At 44.1% G+C, this 22,889-nt stretch overlaps 1 protein-coding gene across 1 annotated transcript in view; it reads left to right on the forward strand.

Moving 5' to 3' along the window:
* Window positions 1-22,889, forward strand: part of LOC120940641 (leukocyte elastase inhibitor-like) — a 64,988-nt gene that overhangs the window by 23,935 nt on the left and 18,164 nt on the right. Inside the window, exons 5-7 of the mRNA XM_040353615.1 lie at window positions 11,505-11,622; window positions 19,048-19,190; window positions 19,283-19,450. Of these exons, the coding sequence (XP_040209549.1) occupies window positions 11,505-11,622; window positions 19,048-19,190; window positions 19,283-19,450 (429 nt within the window). The remainder of the gene's footprint in view (window positions 1-11,504; window positions 11,623-19,047; window positions 19,191-19,282; window positions 19,451-22,889) is intronic.

Below are 22,889 nucleotides of genomic sequence, written 5' to 3' on the forward strand. Positions count from 1 at the left end.
AAAGGTAATTGATCGTTTTCGGGCGATCGGAAGAGCGGAGGAGAAACTTAAAAGTTTGAAAGCTGAACATAAAAACTTCAAAACTAAGTACTTCCAGGCCTGGAGTAAGAACCGTTCAGCCATGAAGCCTGAGCTACAAGAGATGGAGGAGAAAGTGAAGGTACAATCTTTACTATTGGAGAAGTTAAAAGATAAAAGTGGAGCTTTTTCAGAAAAATTTAAAAATGAGAGGAGATTTGCCAGCCAGACCTCTGTGGATCAGCGGCAGTCGCAAGTTACAGACAACCCGGGTCCATCTGCCTCTGCGCCTCTCCCCCCATGTCAGGCTGGGGAATCGCCAGCGGCAACCAGCCAGGGGGTTGAGGGTCAACATGGCACCTTACGTTTCATCCAGCAGATGGAGTCACCCCTAAGGGCAGACAGGTCTGCTGGTGAGGCATCAGAAGTCGCTGTGGAGTCGCAGAGGGGTCGCAGACCAGCACTGGTGGAGAAATCCCAGTGTACTGTGCAGCCGCTTTCCAACATGTCTGCCCCTCCAGCTGCAGTGAGTGGTGTCCCGGCTCAAGTGGATGGTGTCCCGGCTAAAGCGAGTGGTGTTTCTGCTGTGGAGAAATCCTCTGCAGACATGAAGGGAAAACCCCTGGCAGAGGTGTCACCAGCCCACCAGAGCAGTATGGATGGATCTACATCATGCGCCCTGCAAATGGATTCTGTTGTGACTGCTGGGATCTCTGGTTCTACAACCAAGATGGCTGCCAGCTCCAAAGAGCCAGTTTCAGCCTCACCTGGGCTGACTGATGCAGGTGGGGGAGGGGAGCAGCACAGTGCAGCAAGTGGAGTGGAAGCAGCGATGGAAGCCTCCTGCACTGGTTCACCTGGTACTGGATTACAACAACCTTCACCCTGCTCAGTTGACAATCCTGCCCTGATGGAGAAGAGTCTGCCTGGAGGTGAAGTATGTGTGGATACCGCTGTGAATGTGGACACGGCAGGAATTATTAATGTGCCAGGAAATAATGACCGTAATATTATTGATGAAGCAATGGATGTGGTGGGTGGTGGTGAAGGGGTTAACAATGACATTTTTCCTCCTGCTCAGCAGAGGAAAGACTCGGCTGTGCAATCATCTGCCAAACGCACAACTGGACCCTCTGCAGGGAGGTTTGTGAACAACGGCAGCTATGCAGCAGTTTTGGGGAATCGCACCAAGGAGGGTGGGGGGAATGGTGCAAATGTTGGTGGTCACAATTTGGGGGGGTTTAGTGGTGGGATGGTTGGTGGGTATAAGAGAAGAAATGTGGTCCAGTTGAAGTGGGAGGGGGAGGAGACCCCACCAGTAAGGGGGAGGGTGGCAGAGTTGATCCTGGAAATGGGGTTCAAAGTCGCTGACATTTTTGCTTTGATTTGTCCTGTTGGCAGTTGGGAATTTGATTTATCCTTTGTAAAACCTGAGGGTCTGGATTTATTTTGGGAACGTTTTAGGGGGCGCAGGGACCTTCCGCAGTGGAATGGTTGGATGCCAAAGGTGGTTTCCAGGCAGCCTCTAATAAAATCAGTGACGATCCTTGTGCGTAACGAATCCATCCCAGAGGCTGATTTGGTAGTATGGTTACGCCGATATGGTGAGGTCCTCGCTCCACTGCGGAAGGTCCTTGATCAGCATGGGATATGGACAGGGGCCTGGACAGTGTCACTAAAATTGGGGGTACAGGGAAATGTTGTTCAACATCTGCCCTGTTCAGCCTTTCTGGGGAGGGACAGGCTGACCATTTTTTACCAGGGTCAGCCTAAGGTGTGCAATAAATGTGGTGACAAGGGCCATTTTGCCTCCACCTGCACCCGCAAGAAATGCTCTTTGTGCCAGGAGCTCGGCCATTTGGCTAAAGACTGCACTGACATTCGGTGCAATTTGTGCCAAAAACTTGGTCACCCCTACAGTCAATGCCCGGAGGCATTACATAACCTGCCAGGGTTGGAGGCTGAGCTGCAGAGGCTGGATAAGGAGGATGAGGCCACTGAAACCCTTGTTGTCCCTCCTGTGTCTGTGACACCTGTTTCTGTTCCCCCTAGTGATGTGGTCCCTGAGTCTGTCCCTTCTGTGTCTGTGACATCTGTTTCTGTTCCCCCTAGTGATGTGGTCCCTGAGTCTGTCCCTTCTGTGTCATCTGTTTCTGTTCCCCATAGAGATGTGGTCCCTAAATCTGTCCCTCCTGTCCCTAATCCATCTATTCGTAGATCCTCCAGACTGGCGGAGGCTGCTGGGGGGGCAGGTTTAGCGGATCTTCCCACTCAGCCTCCAGTCCCTGCCCCTCGGCAGCGCAAGCGTGGTCAGGGGAATGTGGGGGTGCTGGATGGGGGTGGGGCCGATGGAGGGGTGTCCATACCCCATGTCTCACATTCAGTTGATGGGGATTCGGATGAGGAGGGGTGGGAGACGATCAGGAGGAAGAAAAAAAAGAAGAGAAAGGCTAGAAAACCAGTCGTCTCTTCCTCAGAGTCGGATCCAAGAGGGGTTCCCCTTGGTAACACCTTTTCTGTGTTGTCGGGTGATGAGATGTCTTTGTCTTCCTCTTTTTCATCTATGGATGAGGGGGAGTCACGTAGTTTGAAGAGAGCGGTTTCTGGTGATGAGAGTGTGGTGAAGGTCAAGAAACGACTACCCCAATCATCCTGATGGCAGTTCCCCCTCCGATAAAGGTGGCGACCATTAATGTCGCCAGCATTAAATCTGCAAGAGCTCGTGATATGGCCTTATTTTTGCTCAGCGAGTTTGATGCCGAGATTTTATTTTTGCAAGAGACCTGGCTCCATACTTTGGCCGATGTCCATCTGGCAAAAAGGGAGTGGAGATGCGGTCCCTCCTTTTGGTCTCTTGCGGCTGAGCCCTGCAGCGGAGTTGCGGTACTTTTTAAAACCGATATGGTAACGTGCCGGCGGGTAATTGAGGTAGAAATAGGTAGATGCATGGTGTTGGACGTTTCTGTTAGGGGGCATGACCTGCGCCTGATCAATATCTATGGGCCGCAGTCAAGGTGGGGCAGGAAATGCCTCCTCACAGAGATCAAGCCCTTCCTTTTTACGTCCCAGCAGGTTGTCTTTGGAGGTGACTTTAACACCATCATTAGGCCTGAAGACAGGAGAGGCTCCATAGACAGGCTGGGATACGATAGCGTTTTTCTTAGAGATATGGTGAGACAAGCAGGCCTGGTAGATGTGCATATTAAGCAATGCCCTGGCTGCACGGGATTCACATTTCAGAGAGGGAATAGTCAGAGTAGGATAGATAGGTTTTTTTTAAAGGAGAACTCTGCTTTCTCGGCTCCTGAGTTGAGGGCGGTGGAGTTCTCTGACCACTGTATGCTGTCTGTGACTCTGAATGCCTCGGACACTCCACCCAGGGGAAGGGGTACCTGGAAACTGAATTCGGCTCTCCTGGAAGATGTAGAGGTAAGACAATCCTTTGAGGATTTTTTTCAGGCACAGGTTTCTATTCTGGACTTTTGCAGCAGTAAGTCAGAGTGGTGGGAGCTTGTGAAACAAAGGGCAATTGGACTTTTCAAGGCCATAGGTAAGAAGAAGCAGCTTGGTATGTACATTGCCTACCAGCATTTGCGGAGGAAGCTTGATCGTCTTGTCTCGTATGGAGGAGATCCAGGGGAGATCTCTGAGGTGAAGTTTCTTCTTAGGAAGTGTCAATACGACCGGCGTGCCTCCTTGGTTCTGGAGAGGGATTATGGAAAATATCACTCGCCTGATCCTTACCAGAACTGTAAGCAAGGCATAGCAGTTAAGACGGTCATAGGCCTGCGGGATGGTACGGGTTCCCTGGTGAAGTCCAGATCAGGGATCCTGGAGATCTTCAGATCATATTACGCTGACCTTCTGGGAAGAAAGGACCTTTGTCGGGACAAGATGGAAAGCTTTCTGGATTCTACTCCAGGATTGGGAAATGGTACATTGCCTTTGATGGATTTGACAGAACCAATTTCAGCGGATGAGGTAGTTCATGCTATAGACAAGCTGGCTACCAAAAAATCGCCTGGGCCAGATGGGTTGACAGCTGAATTCTACAAGTGTTTTAAGTCCATTCTGGCTCCTTTTTTAGCAGAGGTTTATAACAGCTGTCTAGAAGAGGGTTCGCTCCCTCCCTCCATGAGGCAATCCGCTGTGATTCTTCTGTCAAAAGGTAAAGACCCCTCAATGATTGAGAACTGGCGCCCCATCAGTCTTCTCAATGTTGATAGAAAGATCTTGGCGAAGATTCTTTTTTGGCGCTTGTCGTCAGTGGCAGGCGATTTGTTGTCCAGTCATCAGCACTGCTCAGTCCAAGGTAGAAGCACCTTTTCAGCGATTTTAGCTGTCCGGGAGGCTTTGGAACGATGCAGGGCTGCTGGATGGAGAAAGTACTTGCTGGCACTTGATCAGGCGAAGGCTTTTGATAGAGTCAATCACGAGTACCTGTATTTGCTACTTGGTAGATACGGCCTGCAGGGGAGGTTTATAGATTGGCTGAAGACATTATATAGAGGGGCTGAGAGCTTCCCACTGGTTAATGGTTGGGTTGGACGGCCTTTTGGGGTTGGCTCTGGTGTGCGCCAGGGATGTCCTCTGAGCCCCCTGCTATATGTATTCGCAATCGACCCCTTCATAAAAAGGCTAGAGTGTGGATCGTTGTGCGGGGTGCCTTTGGGCATTGCTGGTGTGCCGCCCTTGAAGGTCGTGGCCTACGCCGATGATGTGTCTGTTATTGTCTCTGGGACGGAGGAGGCGCAGGAGGTGGTCTCTATGATAGAGCAGTACACGGAGGCCTCTGGTTCTAAAGTCAACCATGAAAAGAGTGAAGTTTTCTGGATGGGTGAGGAGGGTGAAAGCTTCGAACTTCCGGATGCCTTCCCAGAGCCCCAGCAGGAAATTAAAGTGTTGGGCATCAAATTTGGTCCTGGTGACTATGGTCATCGAAATTGGGAAAGCAGGTTGGTGTGTGCCAATGCCAAAGTAGCAAGCTGGAAGAAATGGAGGCTTTCCTTGAGGGAGAGGGTTGACTTGATCAAAACGTACCTGGTCCCAATCTTTTTATATGTCAGCTTCGTCTGTATCTTGCCATCATCTCTCTATGCAAGGGTGTACAGCTGTTTTTTCCAACTGTTATGGGGAAATAGGCTAAACCTGATTAAACGCAATGTAACTTACCTGTCTAGGCGGGAGGGTGGCCTAGGAATGGTCAACCCAATAGTTTTCTTTTCTCTGCTCTTTTTAAAGTACAATCTTGGTAACATGCTAGCAGAGAACCCGCCGGGATGGGTGGGTATTTTTCAGTCTTGTTTTAGGCCTTTTCTGCGATGCTGGGAAGATGGCGGGCCAGTGAAAAGTCTGAGAGTCCAACATGGCAAGCTCCCGGCTTATGTTGCCCCGTGTCTGAAAATACTTCGGCAGTGGCAGGTGACAGCGGAGGATATCAAGTCCCTCCCCAGGAAGCTTCTGGAGAAGAGAATTTTGAGCTCGGCTTTCAGTGTGTCACTGGCCTTAAGGGATTGCCCAGGCTCTGTAATGAGGGAGGGATTGCGTTTAATCAATTTAGAAAGAATCCCTCTGAAGTTTAGGGATCAAGCTTGGCTCGCTTTCCATGGAAGGCTCTATGTGAGAGGGAACCTGAAGAATCGCTCTGTGGATGATCGGGATTGTCCGAGAGCAGAGTGTGTTGGTAAAGTGGAGTCTATGGACCACTTTTTGCTGCAGTGTCCCTTTAACATAGAGGTGTATAAAAGGGTGGGGAGGGCTCTAGGCATTCCCTTTTTCTATCGCATGAGTTATGCGGAGTGGGTGTATGGGGCATTCCCGACTCACTGGGATTTTGATTTCAATACACTTTTTCTAGTTAGTATAGTTGTCCGTTACTTCACATGGAATGCACGGTGTCAGATTACCCTGCGGAAGAAAGTCCTCTCTGTCGAGGTGGTGGTGCACGATATTCTGGGTGAGGTTGGGAAAATTCGGGGTCTTGAGAAGGGCAGGGAACCTAGGGCGGTCTGGAAAAGGGCGTGGAGGAATATCAGACCTGCCTTTGGTGAGCTGCCCGTCTCTGAGTGAGGAGTTCTTTTCCCTTTCTGTCTCTTTCACTCCCTTAGCTTTTGTTGGTTAGTATCTTTTTGAAGAAGGGCTGCATGCATAATGGGTGCGGGTTTGTTTCTTGACCTTGTAGGTTTGTCTGGTGTAGTGGTGTGTGTTGTAGTAGGATTTATTTCACCAGTGGTTACATGATTTTTGCTTTGCTGTAAAGTCTTTTGTTTGAGAGCAGATTTGCTATATTTATTTTTATTTATGTAAATATGTATATATTTATGTATTTTTTATATATAGTGATTTTATGCTTTTTGTTTGCAAGACTTTTAATAAACAAAATTGGGAAGAATGTCCCTTACATTGGTGATCAGTGGGAAGAATGTCCCTTACATTGGTGATCAGTGAGAAGAATGTTCCTTACATTGGTGATCAGTGGGAAGAATGTCCCTTACATTGGTCATCAGTGGGAAGAATGTTCCTTACATTGGTGATCATTGGGAAGAATGTTCCTTACATTGGTGATCAGTGGGAAGAATGCCCCCTACATTGGTGATCAGTGAGAAGAATGTCCCTTACATTGGTGATCAGTGAGAAGAATGTCCCTTACATTGGTGATCAGTGGGAAGAATGTTCCTTACATTGGTGATCAGTGAGAAGAATGTTCCTTACATTGGTGATCAGTGAGAAGAATGTTCCTTACATTGGTGATCAGTGAGAAGAATGTTCCTTACATTGGTGATCAGTGAGAAGAATGTTCCTTACATTGGTGATCAGTGAGAAGAATGTTCCTTACATTGGTGATCAGTGGGAAGAATGTTCCTTACATTGGTGATCAGTGGGAAGAATGTTCCTTACATTGGTGATCATTGGGAAGAATGTTCCTTACATTGGTGATCAGTGGGAAGAATGCCCCCTACATTGGTGATCAGTGAGAAGAATGTCCCTTACATTGGTGATCAGTGAGAAGAATGTCCCTTACATTGGTGATCAGTGGGAAGAATGTCCCTTACATTGGTGATCAGTGGGAAGAATGTTCCTTACATTGGTGATCAGTGGGAAGAATGCCCCCTACATTGGTGATCAGTGAGAAGAATGTCCCTTACATTGGTGATCAGTGAGAAGAATGTCCCTTACATTGGTGATCAGTGGGAAGAATGTTCCTTACATTGGTGATCAGTGAGAAGAATGTTCCTTACATTGGTGATCAGTGAGAAGAATGTTCCTTACATTGGTGATCAGTGAGAAGAATGTTCCTTACATTGGTGATCAGTGGGAAGAATGTTCCTTACATTGGTGATCAGTGAGAAGAATGTTCCTTACATTGGTGATCAGTGAGAAGAATGTTCCTTACATTGGTGATCAGTGAGAAGAATGTTCCTTACATTGGTGATCAGTGAGAAGAATGTCCCTTACATTGGTGATCAGTGAGAAGAATGCTCCTTACATTGGTGATCAGTGAGAAGAATGTTCCTTACATTGGTGATCAGTGAGAAGAATGTCCCTTACATTGGTGATCAGTGGGAAGAATGTTCCTTACATTGGTGATCAGTGAGAAGAATGTTCCTTACATTGGTGATCAGTGAGAAGAATGTTCCTTACATTGGTGATCAGTGAGAAGAATGTTCCTTACATTGGTGATCAGTGAGAAGAATGTTCCTTACATTGGTGATCAGTGGGAAGAATGTTCCTTACATTGGTGATCAGTGGGAAGAATGTTCCTTACATTGGTGATCAGTGGGAAGAATGTTCCTTACATTGGTGATCAGTGGGAAGAATGCCCCCTACATTGGTGATCAGTGAGAAGAATGTCCCTTACATTGGTGATCAGTGAGAAGAATGTTCCTTACATTGGTGATCAGTGAGAAGAATGTTCCTTACATTGGTGATCAGTGAGAAGAATGTTCCTTACATTGGTGATCAGTGAGAAGAATGTCCCTTACATTGGTGATCAGTGAGAAGAATGCTCCTTACATTGGTGATCAGTGAGAAGAATGTTCCTTACATTGGTGATCAGTGAGAAGAATGTCCCTTACATTGGTGATCAGTGGGATGAATGTTCCTTACATTGGTGATCAGTGGGAAGAATGTCCCTTACATTGGTGATCAGTGAGAAGAATGTTCCTTACATTGGTGATCAGTGAGAAGAATGTTCCTTACATTGGTGATCAGTGGGAAGAATGTTCCTTACATTGGTGATCAGTGGGAAGAATGTTCCTTACATTGGTGATCAGTGAGAAGAATGTTCCTTACATTGGTGATCAGTGAGAAGAATGTTCCTTACATTGGTGATCAGTGGGAAGAATGTCCGTTACATTGGTGGTCAGTGAGAAGAATGTCCCTTACATTGGTGATCAGTGGGAAGAATGTTCCTTACATTGGTGATCAGTGAGAAGAATGTTCCTTACATTGGTGATCAGTGGGAAGAATGTTATTTACATTGGTGATCAGTGAGAAGAATGTTCCTTACATTGGTGATCAGTGGCAAGAATTAAATTCCTATAATAAACATTTATTTTGAACATTGTGTAGAGAAATTATTTGCAATGTGGGCAGTGCAATATGTAGGTGGGACTTTGTGTGGATATAGCTTGAACGTGGGCGGGGACACAGGGGGCCCCATGATCTTCTTTTGCCCGGGGGCCCCATGAGCTGTCAGTCCGCCCCTGGCCTTCTCGCACACAACAAGGTAAAGATCACTCTGGAGCCAATCTGGAGCTACCTGAGTTGCCAAGCCTCCCCTTTTCGAGCCCCTGCTTGCAGCCCCAGTCTGCGTATGTTGTGGAGGGGAAATGTCTTCTGTACCCTGAAATAAATGGCCAGGGAAAACCGAGGGCTTCCTGGCTAATATGGAGGATTGGCTATGACAACCATGTTCTCCCTTGACAGACTCAAGAGGAATCTCATTACGAGAGATAGTGGAAAAATATATAGGCTAGATTGCAGCCCCAAAGAGTTGTTATGGTAGCAGATAGCTACCATAATCCCGGTATCCTCTTCTTCAGTGGGCGGTCCTCTACAAGATAAAAGTGGTCTCTGCGGCGGATACGCCGCAAGATCACTTTCATCGGCGGCAGGAGAGGGCCCAACCTACCGCCGCTCTGCGATGCCCTCCGCCGCTTACCGGAGGCGATCCGGTTCTTTCCCTTGCTGTGCATGGAGATGAGTGAGGGGAAGATGGCCCCCACCCGTCTCCATATCATTGCAGGTTGGAAGCAACGTCAAATCGTCACTTCCTCCCATACGTCTTAAAGGGAATTTTTTTTGTTGGCATATTTTTAAGTCGAAATATGAGATCTGAGACCTTTTTGATCCCAAATCTCATATTTAAGAGGACCTGTCATGCTTTTTTTTACAAGGATGTTTATTACATTCCTTGTAATAGGAAAAAAAATTCCCAATTTGTTTTAAAAAACAGTGTTAAAAATCAAATAAAGTCAAATAAATAAGAATTTTTTTCTTTTTTTTTTTTAAAGCGCCCCATCCTGATGAGCTCACATGCAGAAGCGAACACATATGTGAGCAGCGCCCGCATATGAAAATGGTGTTCAAACCACACATGTGAGATGTCGCCTAAATCGTCAGAGCGAGAGCAATAATTCTAGCTCTAGACCTCCTCTGTAATGCCCTGTACACACGATTGGTTCATCCGATGAAAGCGGTCTGATGGATTTTTTCATCAGATATCCGATGAAACTGACTTTCATCAGTCTTGCCTACACACCATCAGTTAAAAAAAAGATCGTGTCAGAACGCAGTGACGTAAAACACGACGACGTGCTGAGAAAAATGAAGTTCAATGCTTCCGAGCATGCGTCGACTTGATTCTGAGCATGCTTTGATTTGTAACCGATGGATTTCCCCACAGACGATCGTTTTTTTTCTATCTGTTTTTTAACCATCTGATCATTTTAAAACAGGTTTTAAGTTTTTTCACCGATGGGAAAAAAAACGATGGGCACACACACGATTGGTTAGTCTGATGAAAACGGTCCATCAGACCGTTTTCATCAGACGAACCAAACCTGTGTACGCTGCATAACTCAAAACATACAACCTGTACAATTTTTTAAACGTAGCCTATGGAGATTTTTAAGGGTACATTTTTTACGCCATTCCACGAGCGGACACAATTTGGAAGCGTGACATGTTGGGTATCAATTTACTCGGCGTAACATTATCTTTCACAATATAAAAAAAATCGGGCTAACTTTACTGTTGTCTTATTTTGTAATTAAAAAAAGTGTTTTTTTTTTTTTTTAAAATGCGCTTGTAAGACCACTGTGCAAATACGCACAGAAGGGGTTTCCAGGCTATTAGCGCAGGCTGCACTGAGGCAAAGGTGGGGTACATAGAACTGCTTACTCTTCACTGGTGCGTGGAGATATGAGGGAAAAAAGAAGAATGGGGGGGGGGGGGCTAACTAGTCCGTTTTTATGCTGTTCACTGGTCCTGAGGGAGTGGTCAAGAGGCAGAGTACAGAGTACATAAATTGTATATTGTTATGCTATATAAATGGCAAAAAGAAATAAAACATATATTTCTTTTCTAGTTTGGGATAGAGTAGGATCACTTTGGGCATGCTGTCAGGTTTTATTGTTGTTGGTGTCCCCATTGGAAGATTTTGTTTATTCTTCTGTTTCTGATGCCACCACCAGTAACTGGAAAAGAAAACAAAGTAACATCTCCTCAATCACAGAGCAAAAAAAATGGCACAGGGTCTTAACCTTTTTTAACCCTATGAGTCTTCTTAACTCTCACCTTTTGCTGTTTGTGGCACCAGTCACCAGGAGGAAATAAAGTAATATCATACCTCTGGGGACAAATCAGCAATAAAATCCAGACAAAGCCTCCATCAAGTCTTCATTGCCACTCATTTTATTTTCCAGTGTCACTTACTTTATGGGCAATAGAGCAACACAGTCACTGCTCATAAAGCTCTTTTTGCAATAGAACTAAAGTAGAGCTGTAGGAACAGTGAGTTAGTGGCTCTCCTGTCAACTGAGAACTGCTTTTTATATATATATACACTGTATATACTGTGTATATATATATATATATATATATATATATATATATATATATATATATATATATATATATATATATATATATATATATATATATATATATATATATATATATTGGAACCCTCCAAACGAGATAGACGTGAAACCACATAAAGACGCCACAAGACTCACATTATAACATAGACCTGAGGTGTGCCCTGGTCAGCTGCTCGGTACACCAAAAAGGGGGCATACCAAGATAAGTAATGGTTGATTGTAGAAGAGGGATGTGAAGGAAGTGCCCTGTAAAGGGGATGGGAGGGAGGGTATCGTGCACTGGAACCGACAAGGAACACAGCTGAGTGGGCTGCTTAAATACTGGCATTCTAATATATATTTAATTTTTTATTTATTTTTATTTATTTATTTTTGTCCTAGCAATACTCTCAACTAATCAAGAAACATTTTCATGCTAAAATACAATCTGTGGATTTCGCTCATACTGCAGAAGATGTCAGGAAGACGATTAATACTTGGGTGGAAAAGCAAACGGAGAGTAAGTTCCATTACGCTATATTATTTTTCTAGAAAAAAGAAGGTAAGAGGTTTATAAATCTATTTCAGGTCATTTTGTTTATTTCTGCAATGAAGCACTTTTACCATTCAGGATATTTAGCGCGAGAGGATTTCTATTATACACAAAAAAGGGGTATAAGAAAAAATCAAGACATAAACTATTAGGCTTTTTTAAAATGGAGTTCCAGACTATTTTTAGTTTATTAAATGTCAGCAGCTACAAAAAGTATAGCTCCTGACTTTTAATAAACAGCAACTCACCTGTGCCACGGTCCAGCGATGTGGCTGCACGGAGGCCCGCTTCTCTCCCCCTCCTTTCCTAGGCGCCTCCATTGGAACTGTGGCTTGTGGCTTCACGGTCGGGCACGCATTGAGAATGCGCGAGTCGCTCTGCACTCTCGGAGGGGATAGGCGATCTTCTGGGACCTGTCACGTGTCCCAGGAGATCACCTAGAGCAGGGATGTGCAAACTTTTTTTTCAAAGAGGGCCAGATTTGATGAAGTGAACATGCTTGAGGGCCGACTATTTTGCCTGACATTCGTTAAACCATTAAAATTCAGTCTAAGTGTGTTTCTCCAAGCACCAATACACTGCCCAACAAGAATTCTCTTGCCTTTGTGGCCGTGTGTGGTGAAGAGATGAGCTCTGTGTGTTATTTGGATATACCGTATTTATTGGCTTATAACACGCACCTTTAATTTAAAAAAAGAACGTTTAAGGAAAAAAAATAAAAACATTTAAATTAAGAACTGTGAAGCAAAAGAAGGGTCAGTGCCCATCAATGCAGCCTAATCAGTGCCCATCTGCAGTCTCACCATTGCCATGAATGCAGCACCCACCATATTGCCATGAATGCAGCACCCACCGTATTGCCATGAATGCAGCACCCATCATATTGCCATGAATGCAGCACCCTCCGTATTGCCATGACTTGTTATGGACTCCTTGGTTGATTACCCCAGGATTATCCTTGCTTGAATTGGTAACGGATTGGTTGCTTCTTTAAGATATGTGATGGTGAGTCGCGGGTGAGAGGTATAATTGTATAAAGACAGACAATTATGTAGGTGTGTCTAGGTGAAAACTATTAAGATCTGGTTGGTCTCATACCTACTGAATGTCGGATTACGGAATGTAAGAGAAACAAATTCCTTTTTGTGCCAATGTTCAATGGAATGACAATTTTCTTTGCACACGTATGTAACCTTTTTTTATTATGTGTTTAAAATAAAGATTCAGTAACGCACAAAACTATATGTCGTTAAACTGGCAGTAACACACACAAACCAATATGGCGTTAAACTGGCAGTAACGCACGCAAAACGATATGGCATTAAACTGTCAGTAACACACACACACACACAAGTAAATGACATTAAACTGGTAAAGCAATCAAATAGACTGTGTTCAACCGTCACTACACTGACGTCATCTAAACTGTCCCTACTCTAGCTATACACTAATGTCAAGATTACTGACACAGTCTCACTACACTACACTGAAACTATCTGAGCTGTCCCTGCTCTAGCTGCACACTATGCAAAGCTGAATGATGGTCCTCCTCACTACACTCGCACTATCCCTAGACTGACACTAAACTAATATTCTACACTGACAATTGAAGCACAATAGCACAGTATAGCACACTAACTAGCTAATAGCATTGAACAGAGACCCATTCTATCTCTCTCCACACCAAAATCACACTGATAATGGCTGCAATGGAAAGAATACTTTTATACTGTGGGGCGGGAATGAATGAATGATTGGATAAAGTCATGATGACAGTGTCCAATCATGACTGACAGTGCTCTGTGCCCTGATTGGCTGAAGCTTTCACTGCTTCAGCCAATCAGGGCTTGCAATGCACCATTCAGTGCTGCAATGCATTGTGGTCGGTTTGGGGGGGCCGAACAAACGGTCGAACGGCTGTTTCCCGAACGACCGAACAACGAAAGTTCGGCCCGAACTTATGCTCGGGCCAAACCGTTCGCCCAACCCTAGTTATCACAGGACACAGGAGCTATCTCGCTCACTGTGTCCAATTCAGAAAGGGCAGGGGCCTGTAAATGACTGGTTCCTACCTCCACTCTCCATCCTGACAGATCCCCACAGCCGGCGGGAGAGGAGGGAAGCCGGCTGTTGGGGACGAGGGAGTGCAGATGAGGAGGACAGGGAGCCGGAGAAGAAAAGGGGGGGTGAAAGACACAGAGGGGAGACGAACAAGAATGGGGGGTAGAAGGACACGGAGGGGGACTGGAGGAGGAGGATACAGGAAACAGTCAGGGATGATTGGTGCTGCAGGAGGGACAGCTGTGATCACCGATCTCCCTGTATAGCTTTTTAGCCAACATCCATGGGAGGGAGAGAAGGAGAAGCGGATGTCAGCTATATAGGGAGATCAGTGTTTACAGCTGTTCCTCCTGCTGCACCAATTATCACTGTCTGTGAACCAGGGGACCGACCAGCATCAGCCACGCAGACGGGATATCGGGCAGCATTTATGGGTGTCCAGGAGCCACCCCCGAAATGCTGCATTCACTGGAATCTGGATTAAAAGCGTCATTTGGATGACCTGGAACACCAGCTGGTCCGCTGCACTGAAGAAGCGATGCTGTCCGCAGAGATCCCTCTGAGTATGGCTGTCCGGCTGTGTAGGCCGCAAATCGTCAGCAACTCCCTGTCACACAGACCTCCTGCTGGCAGAGTCAAAACGGTCTCCAGAGAGAGCGATCTAGGCCGTGCCTGCCTCTTTTATATTCTCTCCCAGCAGTCTTTTCCGTGCACTTAGCATTCTGTTCTCTATAGTTAAGATCAATCCTGCTTGCAGTGTCACTTCCGCATTCTGAACTACATGTTCCATGGTGCTTTGCTCTGAGTCCTCACACAGGAAGAAAAGAAACACACACACATAGAATCCAGCATACACTAGAGGGAGCCAACCCCATGTTAACAACAGAGGACTTGTCTCTAACTTATGAGCACAATAGCTGGCCTTGGCTACATATATATATATATATATATATATATATATATATATATATATATATATATATATATATATCTATCGGGTGGTCGCCCATTTGCCAAACATCAAATTTTATGAGGCGTTCACGGAAAATTTGAGCACTGCGGAATGCCCCATAATGCATTGCGAGATCACAGTGTTCTGGCACCACCAATACCTAAGGCCCAATTTTTTAGCAGAGTATATAGTTCAGTTCGCATAGTATATATACTGCAGTTCAGAGTATATAGTGCAGTCCGCATAGTATATATACTGCAGTTCAGAGTATATAGTGCACTCATTGTAGTATATATAATACACTGTAGGGTATATAGTGCAGTGTATAATATATAATATAGTGTATTGAAGTGCTTAAGGGGAGCCCTATGACAGAATTAAAGCGGAGTTCCGGCCACAATTTCACTTTTTAAATATAAATACCCCTGTAATACACAAGCTTAATGTATTCTAGTAAAGTTAGTCTGTAAACTAAGGTCCGTTTTGTTAGGCTGTTACAGCATTTAGACACTTTATAAAATAGAAAAATTGACTGGGGCCATCTTAAGTGTGGGCATCATGAAGCCAGACTGTATGACTTCCTGGATTTCAGCCTTGCAGATCTCGCACATGCTCAGTGCTGCACAAGCAGTGTAATAGGTTTCAGATCAGGTTTCAGCACCTGTACTGTCCAAGTCACACGATTCTTCGAGACTGGGGAGAGCACAGACTCCTGGAAAGTTACACCCACTACATTCCCAGGAGTCTGTGCGGAGTAAGTTAGGAAGCTTAAGCACCTAGGTGCAGGAAGAGGGAAGATTAACTATTCTGCCTAGCAACAACACTTTGAAGGCATCTAAAAAACTTTTTTTTTTCTTAAAGGACTAATGAATTTTTTTTAAAACTACTGATGTAATGTTATATTTATGGGTGGAACTCCACTTTAAGAAAAAAACGGCATGGGTCGCCCCCGCCCTTTGGGTCTGGTATGGATTTTGGGGGGGGGGGGGGCATTTTTTTTTAAATGGTGTGGAGTTCATCTTAATATCCATACCAGACCGGGGGGGGGGGGGGGGGGGGAACACACGCTGCTTTTTTAAATATTTTTTTTATGTATATTGCCGGGATCTGGCAATACATTACAGCAGTGAGCAATTTTAAATCACATTTTTTCGTTTAGAAATTTAATTTTGCTGCAGTACTTTTCGAAACATGGGGAAAATGTGCTACTTTACAGGCATACTAAGGACACCCCCTAGGCACGATATTTAAAGGAATAATTTACTTTTTTTGGTTTCAATTTAAGAATTCTTAAAATCACTGCTCCAGAACAAACGGCCATTTTAAAAACGTTGTTTTGCATTGACACATGTCCCCTGGGGCAGGACCCGGGCCCCCAAAAACTTTTTATGGGAATAACTTGCATATAAGCCTTTAAAATTAGCACTTTTGATTTTTCACGTTCGTGTCCCATAGACTTTAACAGTGTTCGAATGTTCGCACAAACTTTTTGTCTGTTCGCAATTTCTGGTGCGAACCGAACTTGGGGGTGTTCAGATTATCCCTATATATATATATATATATATATATATATATATATATATATATATATATATATATATATATATATATATATATACATACATACATATATATATTAGGGCTGTGCAAATCAACTTTTAATTAATCGATTAATCTTTTTGATCGATCAAAATCTTTTTGATCGATTAAAATTCTTTTGATTGGTACTCACCTCTCCGCCGGCTTCTGGGCCTTCAGGGAGTTCCTTTGGAGATCCAGTAACGTCACAGACACCGGCGGGGCTTACCGTGTCCATCTGAAGGGCTCCTTTGCTGTGCCTTCATATCTGCCACACGCAAGGGATGTTACACTTCCCTCTATCACTTCCCTCTATCAACCTGGGATTCTACAACCATCCACTGGGAGTTGTGATAGTTCCCTTCATGGGACATCTATATACCGACGGACTGATGTTAACCTCTCCTCATCTGGATTCAGCAGTGGTATCGTTGTACACATTTTTATACCAGTATCATACTTAGCTACATGTTTTTATGACTGATTTTGGTACCGTTTGGTATTACTCGCAGCATTTTTACAGTTTATGTAGCTACATCAATTTTATCTCCAGTGCAATATTTATTTTGTTACCTACTTGAAGACTATAAAAGTATGAATGCTATTCCCATCGAGCGCTGCCTTTGTGTGTTTTTTGTATCCTGCTATCCATTTTTCCAGTTGTTGGTAGCTGCACTGGGAATCAGCCTGCAAGCAGATCAGCTAAAAGTAGTTTGATCTGTATGTGCGTTATAATTAATCGAAATTAGTCGATTAATCGATTAAAAAAAAAAACGATTAATCGAACAGAAACATTTTGATCAGTAACAGCCCTAATATATATATATATATATATAATACTATCTGTGTATTTGGATGTTTGCCTTGAGTTCAGATTTTGTGCATTTGGATGTTTGCCTGGAGTTCAACTGTAAGCAAACACAGGTAATGCATTAGTGTAATGCCGCGTACACACCATCACTTTATGTGATGAAAAAAAACGACGTTTTTAAAAACGTCACTTTAAATGACCGTGTGTGGGGGAAAACGTTGTTTTATGTCTTGTGAAAAAAATTGAAGCATGCTTCAATTTTATGTGTCGTTTTTCAAAACGTCGTTTTTTACTTCACAGAAATTGACTGCGTGTAGCAAAAAACGACGTTTAAAACAACGTTTTTACACCCGCGCATGCCCAGAAGCTAGTTATGAAGCGAGCTTCAATGGAAAAACGTGGTGAACGTAACCTCGCTTTGCTAGAGCATTGTGAAAAAACGATGGTGTGTAGGCAACTTCGTCTTTGAAAATTGAAGTTTCAAAAACGTTGTTTTTTACTTCACAGAAAATGTGAGTTGTGGAGCAGTAAAATGTAACATAAAGACTAGCATTAAAGGAGAATTTGCACTTAATGTATGTGCAGCCTTATAAAAAACACTGGCCAGAATACATTTAAGGCAGCATTTCCCAGCAATTGCCGGCAATGGCATGGTCCTAATCGGTGCGACACCGCATCTGCGAAATGTGAAATGGTGCGAGTTCAGCTGGTGCATACACATATGACCTCAATGAACATGCAATGCTTGTTCCAAACAAATGGAAATGTGGGGGGAGGTTGGGGAGCTCCCACTGGACGTTACAAGGAGGCAGAAAAACACAGCAAGAAACAATTTCATGAAAAATAGGTTGCTAGTTAGTAGGAGATATATTTTTTGTAGAAATGTCTTTCAACATCACTTCCAGAGGAAGTGCAGTCTGCTCACATAGTTTGTAATAAAAACATATTTTGACATTTTGAAGCTTCCCTCCAACCACTTTGTGTATTATTTAATATATACTGTGATTCTGTACTTAACAAATATGCTGCAGAAATATCACTCCACTAAGTCTGGCTGCAGCCATTTTAACTGTGGGCAGCTGAAGCTGCTGCCTGTTCACTTCCTGGATTTACACAGAGGCTCACCTCCAGCGCTTCAGCCCTGCAGCTCTCATTGACCCTTTTATGACTCATCCCACCTCCCGACCTGGCAAACTTTCACAAGAGTGAGTGAGAGAGCTGTGCATGATGTCATAAGCCTAGGCTAATTATCAGACAAGAAACAGGAAGTGGGCTGTATAGGTATTTACTGGCAGAAAAAAATAATGTTTTAACTAGAGATACATTTTGATCACATAAAACTTTCACAAAAGCAACATTTTTGCTCTTTTACTTACTTCTGCTTATGTATGTATGTTCCTAATGCTGCAACACACAATTTCTATAGCATTACTTATCTACGAAAGTTACTATCAGCACTTAATTTATCAGATTTTTATTGAAATGCATGATTCCAGGTTGATAGTGTAGGACAGGGGTCTCCAAACTTTTCAAACGCAGGGCCACTTTATTGTCCTTCAGACTTTAGGAGGGCCGGATTGTGGCCAACAGGGGCAGGAAATGTCACGGGCCCAGCATCAGTGAGAATAAATATGGCCTTGGGTTTGGTGGTCAATAGGAGGAGAGGTATTCCCCCTATTAGTATCCCATCATTGGTATCAGTGGAATATATAGTGCCCCATTGTTGGTGTCAGTGGAAGGAATAATGCCTCATATCAGTGGGAGGAATTGTGCCCGAGGGCCGGATAAAGGCTAGCAAAGGGCCACATCTGGCCCTCGGGCCGCATTTTGGAGACCCCTGGTGTAGGACAACCAGTGACCATAAATAGGATTCTTGCATAGTACAATGCATATATTTTGATGTGATAGAAGGCATCTATTTAGTCAATTATAACATCCAGCATTGTTTTGTCTTTGTTTCTTTTTTTTTTTTTTTTTTTTTACACATAAGGCAAAATAAAGGACCTTTTGCCAGAAAGCTCTGTTGACTCACTAACAAAGCTAGTCGTGGTGAACGCACTCTATTTTAAAGGAAGCTGGAATGTTAAATTTCCCGAAGAAAACACAGAACAAAAACCATTCAGGCTGAGCAAGGTTTGGAAGTATTTAAATAAAATATGTATGTTGTGTACGTTATGTGTGAAGACAATAAATCATACTTATGTCCATCTCTTTTCTTTATATAGAAAAACACAAAAATGGTACCAATGATGTTTCAGAGAAGCAAATTTAATATGTTCTACATTGAGGATCTTGAGACAAAGGTGCTTGAACTCCCTTATGTTGATAAAGAACTAAGCATGATATTATTGCTGCCAGATGACATTAAAGACAACACTACTGGACTAGAACAGGTAAGATCTTAAAATGTAGACGTTTATGTGCTCTATACTGTAGCAGCCTTGTATAGATATCCAGCTCCAGTGTGTATTATATACTATTGAGTTTCTGCAGTAGAGCAATACTGTGCAATAATCCATTCCAACCCATTATATGGTCAGCTTTGAGCAATTTGGGCCAGATTCAGAGAAGAAGTACTTTCAAATTTGCCGCGTCGTATCTTTAGTTTGAATCCTCAAACCAAGATACGACGGCTTCTGGCTTCGATTCGACAGGCGTACGGCTTCGTACGCCTTCGGATCGTAGGTGTAATACTTCGGCGCCCGCTGGGTGGAGTTTGCGTCGTTTTCCGCGTCGGGTATGCTAATTAGCTGTTTTACGGCGATTCACGAAGGTACGCGCGGCCGTCGCATTCTCTTACGTCGTCGCTAGTCGGCTTTTCCCGGCGTATAGTTAAAGCTGGTATTCCGTGGCCTATCTTTAGACTTGCCATGTTAATGTATGGCCTTCCTTCCCGTGTCGAATTTCAATTATTTTTTTTTTTTTGCGTAAGTCGCCCGTGAATAGGAAAGGACGTAACTCACGTCGAAGTTCAAAAAATGACGTCGGTGCGACGTCATTTCGCGCAAAGCACGGCGGGAAATTTCAAAACGGAGCATGCGCAGTACGTTCGGCGCGGGAACGCGCCTAATTTAAATGATACACGCCCCATTTGAATTAGGCGGGCTTGCGCCGGACGGATTTACGCTACGCCGCTGCAAGTTTACAGGCAAGTGCTTTGTGAATCAAGCACTTGCCCATAAAACTTGCGGCGGTGTAACGTAAATGCAATACGTTACGCCGCCGGAATTCTACGTAAATCTGGCCCTTTATACTTAAAACATAATAAAAAACTATTTGAGTTGGGTTATGGCATACAGTTCTTCTTTGCAGTAGGTAATTATATCAGCATATATGCAGTAATAATAAGAAACACAGGGTGATATTAATCATGTACATTCTTTTTCAGAATTCATCCTGACTTTGTTTAAGCTTTAACAAGGGTGTACATGCATAGTCATACATAGTTTTTTTTTTTTTTTTTACTAAAGGCATATAGACTGTCCACTCTGCAAGTGCAGTTGCTACACAGCTTATGAGGTTACAATTTGCAAAAAATACCCAACCACATGCAAGGGGGGAAACAATAAAAAATGCTTGTACATGACAACTTCACTTGCAAAGTGCACAGTCTATTTGTCTTTAGTAAATCAACCCTGCTCTGTACATACAGACAAATACTGTCATTTTCACATACCGGGCAACTAGCTAGGTTTCCCGTGCCTGCATTATAATGGTGCAAGAAACATATTTGAGACAGTTTCTATTTAGGAATGAAATATAAACTAGTGCAGGTCTGCCCCTAATTAACAAAGGGAATGTGACAGTTTTCAATATAGATCGCAGCATGCGAAAGAGATCGGGACGGCTCCAGCTCTTACCGCCTATGTGCTGCCTGGCATGTTCCCTGCTTTCACCCCTTTTTATTTCAATTAGGTGCGGTGTCTGCTCCATTATTTAAAGGGGTTGTAAAGGTAAAACATTTTTTTCCTAAATAGCTTCCTTTACCTTAGTGCAGTCCTCCTTCACTTACCTCATCCTTGCATTTTTCTTTTAAATGTCATTATTTCTTCTGAGAAATCCTCACTTCCTGTTCTTCTGTCTGTAACTACACACAGTAATGCAAGGCTTTCTCCCTGGTGTGGAGTGTCGTGCTTGGCCCCTCCCTTGGACTACAGGAGAGTCAGGACGCTCTCTTCGTTGCAGATAGAGAAAGGAGCTGTGTGTTAGTGGGCGTCCTGACTCTCCTGTAGTCCAAGGGAGGGAGTGAGCATGACACTCCACACCAGGGAGAAAGCCTTGCATTACTGTGTGTAGTTACAGACAGAAGAACAGGAAGTGAGGATTTCTCAGAAGAAATAAGGACATTTAAAAGCAAAATGGAATTATGAGGTAAGTGAAGGTGGACTGCACTAAGGTAAAGTAAGCTATTTAGGGGGAAAAATTGTACCTTTACAACCCCTTTAAGTCTAGAAGGGTTGTGCAAGCACAATGCCCCCATTTTTAAATGCAACACTTATAAAAATATAACAAAATAGTGTTACTGTAGCTTAAAAGGATACATTTTATTATGTAATTTGTCCTGTTTAACCACTTCAGCTGCTGTTGGAGAGTTCCTCTCCTTTCTTTCAGGTAAAACATCAGCAGGTCAGCACAGGGGCGTACCTAGGGCATTTGGCACCCGGGGCCCATCCTATATCTGGCACCCCCCAACTGTAAAGTGTAAAAACACCCACAAGAAAACACCCTCCTCTGCCAAGATCAGCGTTATGGAATTCTGTTTTTTTTTTTTTTAAGAAATGGCGCTGTTGGCGCCATTCGGTGACCCGGTCATTCGGTGACCAATCGGTGACCCGGTCAAAGGCAAATCCGGTTTTGTTCGGGTCTCCAGCCAGCCGGTGGCTCAGGTCAGCGGAGATGTGGGGGGATGACGATATTCCCCTCCCACTCCTTGTAATAACAGCCAATGCTGTTCATCCATGGCAGCCAGTGACAATAGATGGGACAGGACAGAGGTGTCAGTCACTCAGGTGTGAGCAGATCCCACAATTTTGGACAGATCATGTCACAGTCAGGGAAGTGGAGAGCTGGACTGGAGCTGCTATGAGGGAGACATCAGAGTGAGATGGGGAGTCAATACAAGGCATGGCCCATACTTTGCATTATCTGCTGTCCTCAGGGACAGATCCAGATATCACACTTTATAACGATCTCTGGATTGGAGAAAATGGGGACAGCAGACAATGGCATCATTGGCATTGATGATTTGATTCGGATTTTGGAACTGACCTGCTGACAAGGCATGTTGCTTGCTGGACCGCAGACGGTATCTGATGGCCGCAGGGAAGATGGCAAGATGCAGTGGTGACATGCTGCTTGCTGGACAGGTCTGATGGCTTCAAGATGTGGGTGTAGGTCAATGTATGTCACCTTGGCTGCAGACACCCCCTCCCCCCCTTTATCAGACCAGCCCATCTACTCTATACCTGGGTGGTGAACAAAGCAACCCCCCCCCCCCCCCCCTTATCAGGTAAGCTCACAGCTCAGCTACTATAGGTGGGTGGTGGTCACACAGCAATATACAGCACACTGCAACCTGTACATAGCACATGCCTCCATTCTGTAACCTGTACATAGCACATGCCTCCATTCTGTAACCTGTACATAGCACACGCCTCCATTCTGCAACCTGCACATAGCACACGCCTCCATTCTGTAACCTGTACATAGAACATGCCTCCATTCTGTAACCTGTACATAGCACACGCCTCCATTCTGTAACCTGTACATAGCACACGCCTGCATTCTGTAACCTGTACATAGCACACGCCTCCATTCTGCAACCTGTACATA

The sequence above is a fragment of the Rana temporaria genome, chromosome 5, assembly GCF_905171775.1.
Source record: "Rana temporaria chromosome 5, aRanTem1.1, whole genome shotgun sequence".
Taxonomy (NCBI): Eukaryota; Metazoa; Chordata; class Amphibia; order Anura; family Ranidae; genus Rana; species Rana temporaria.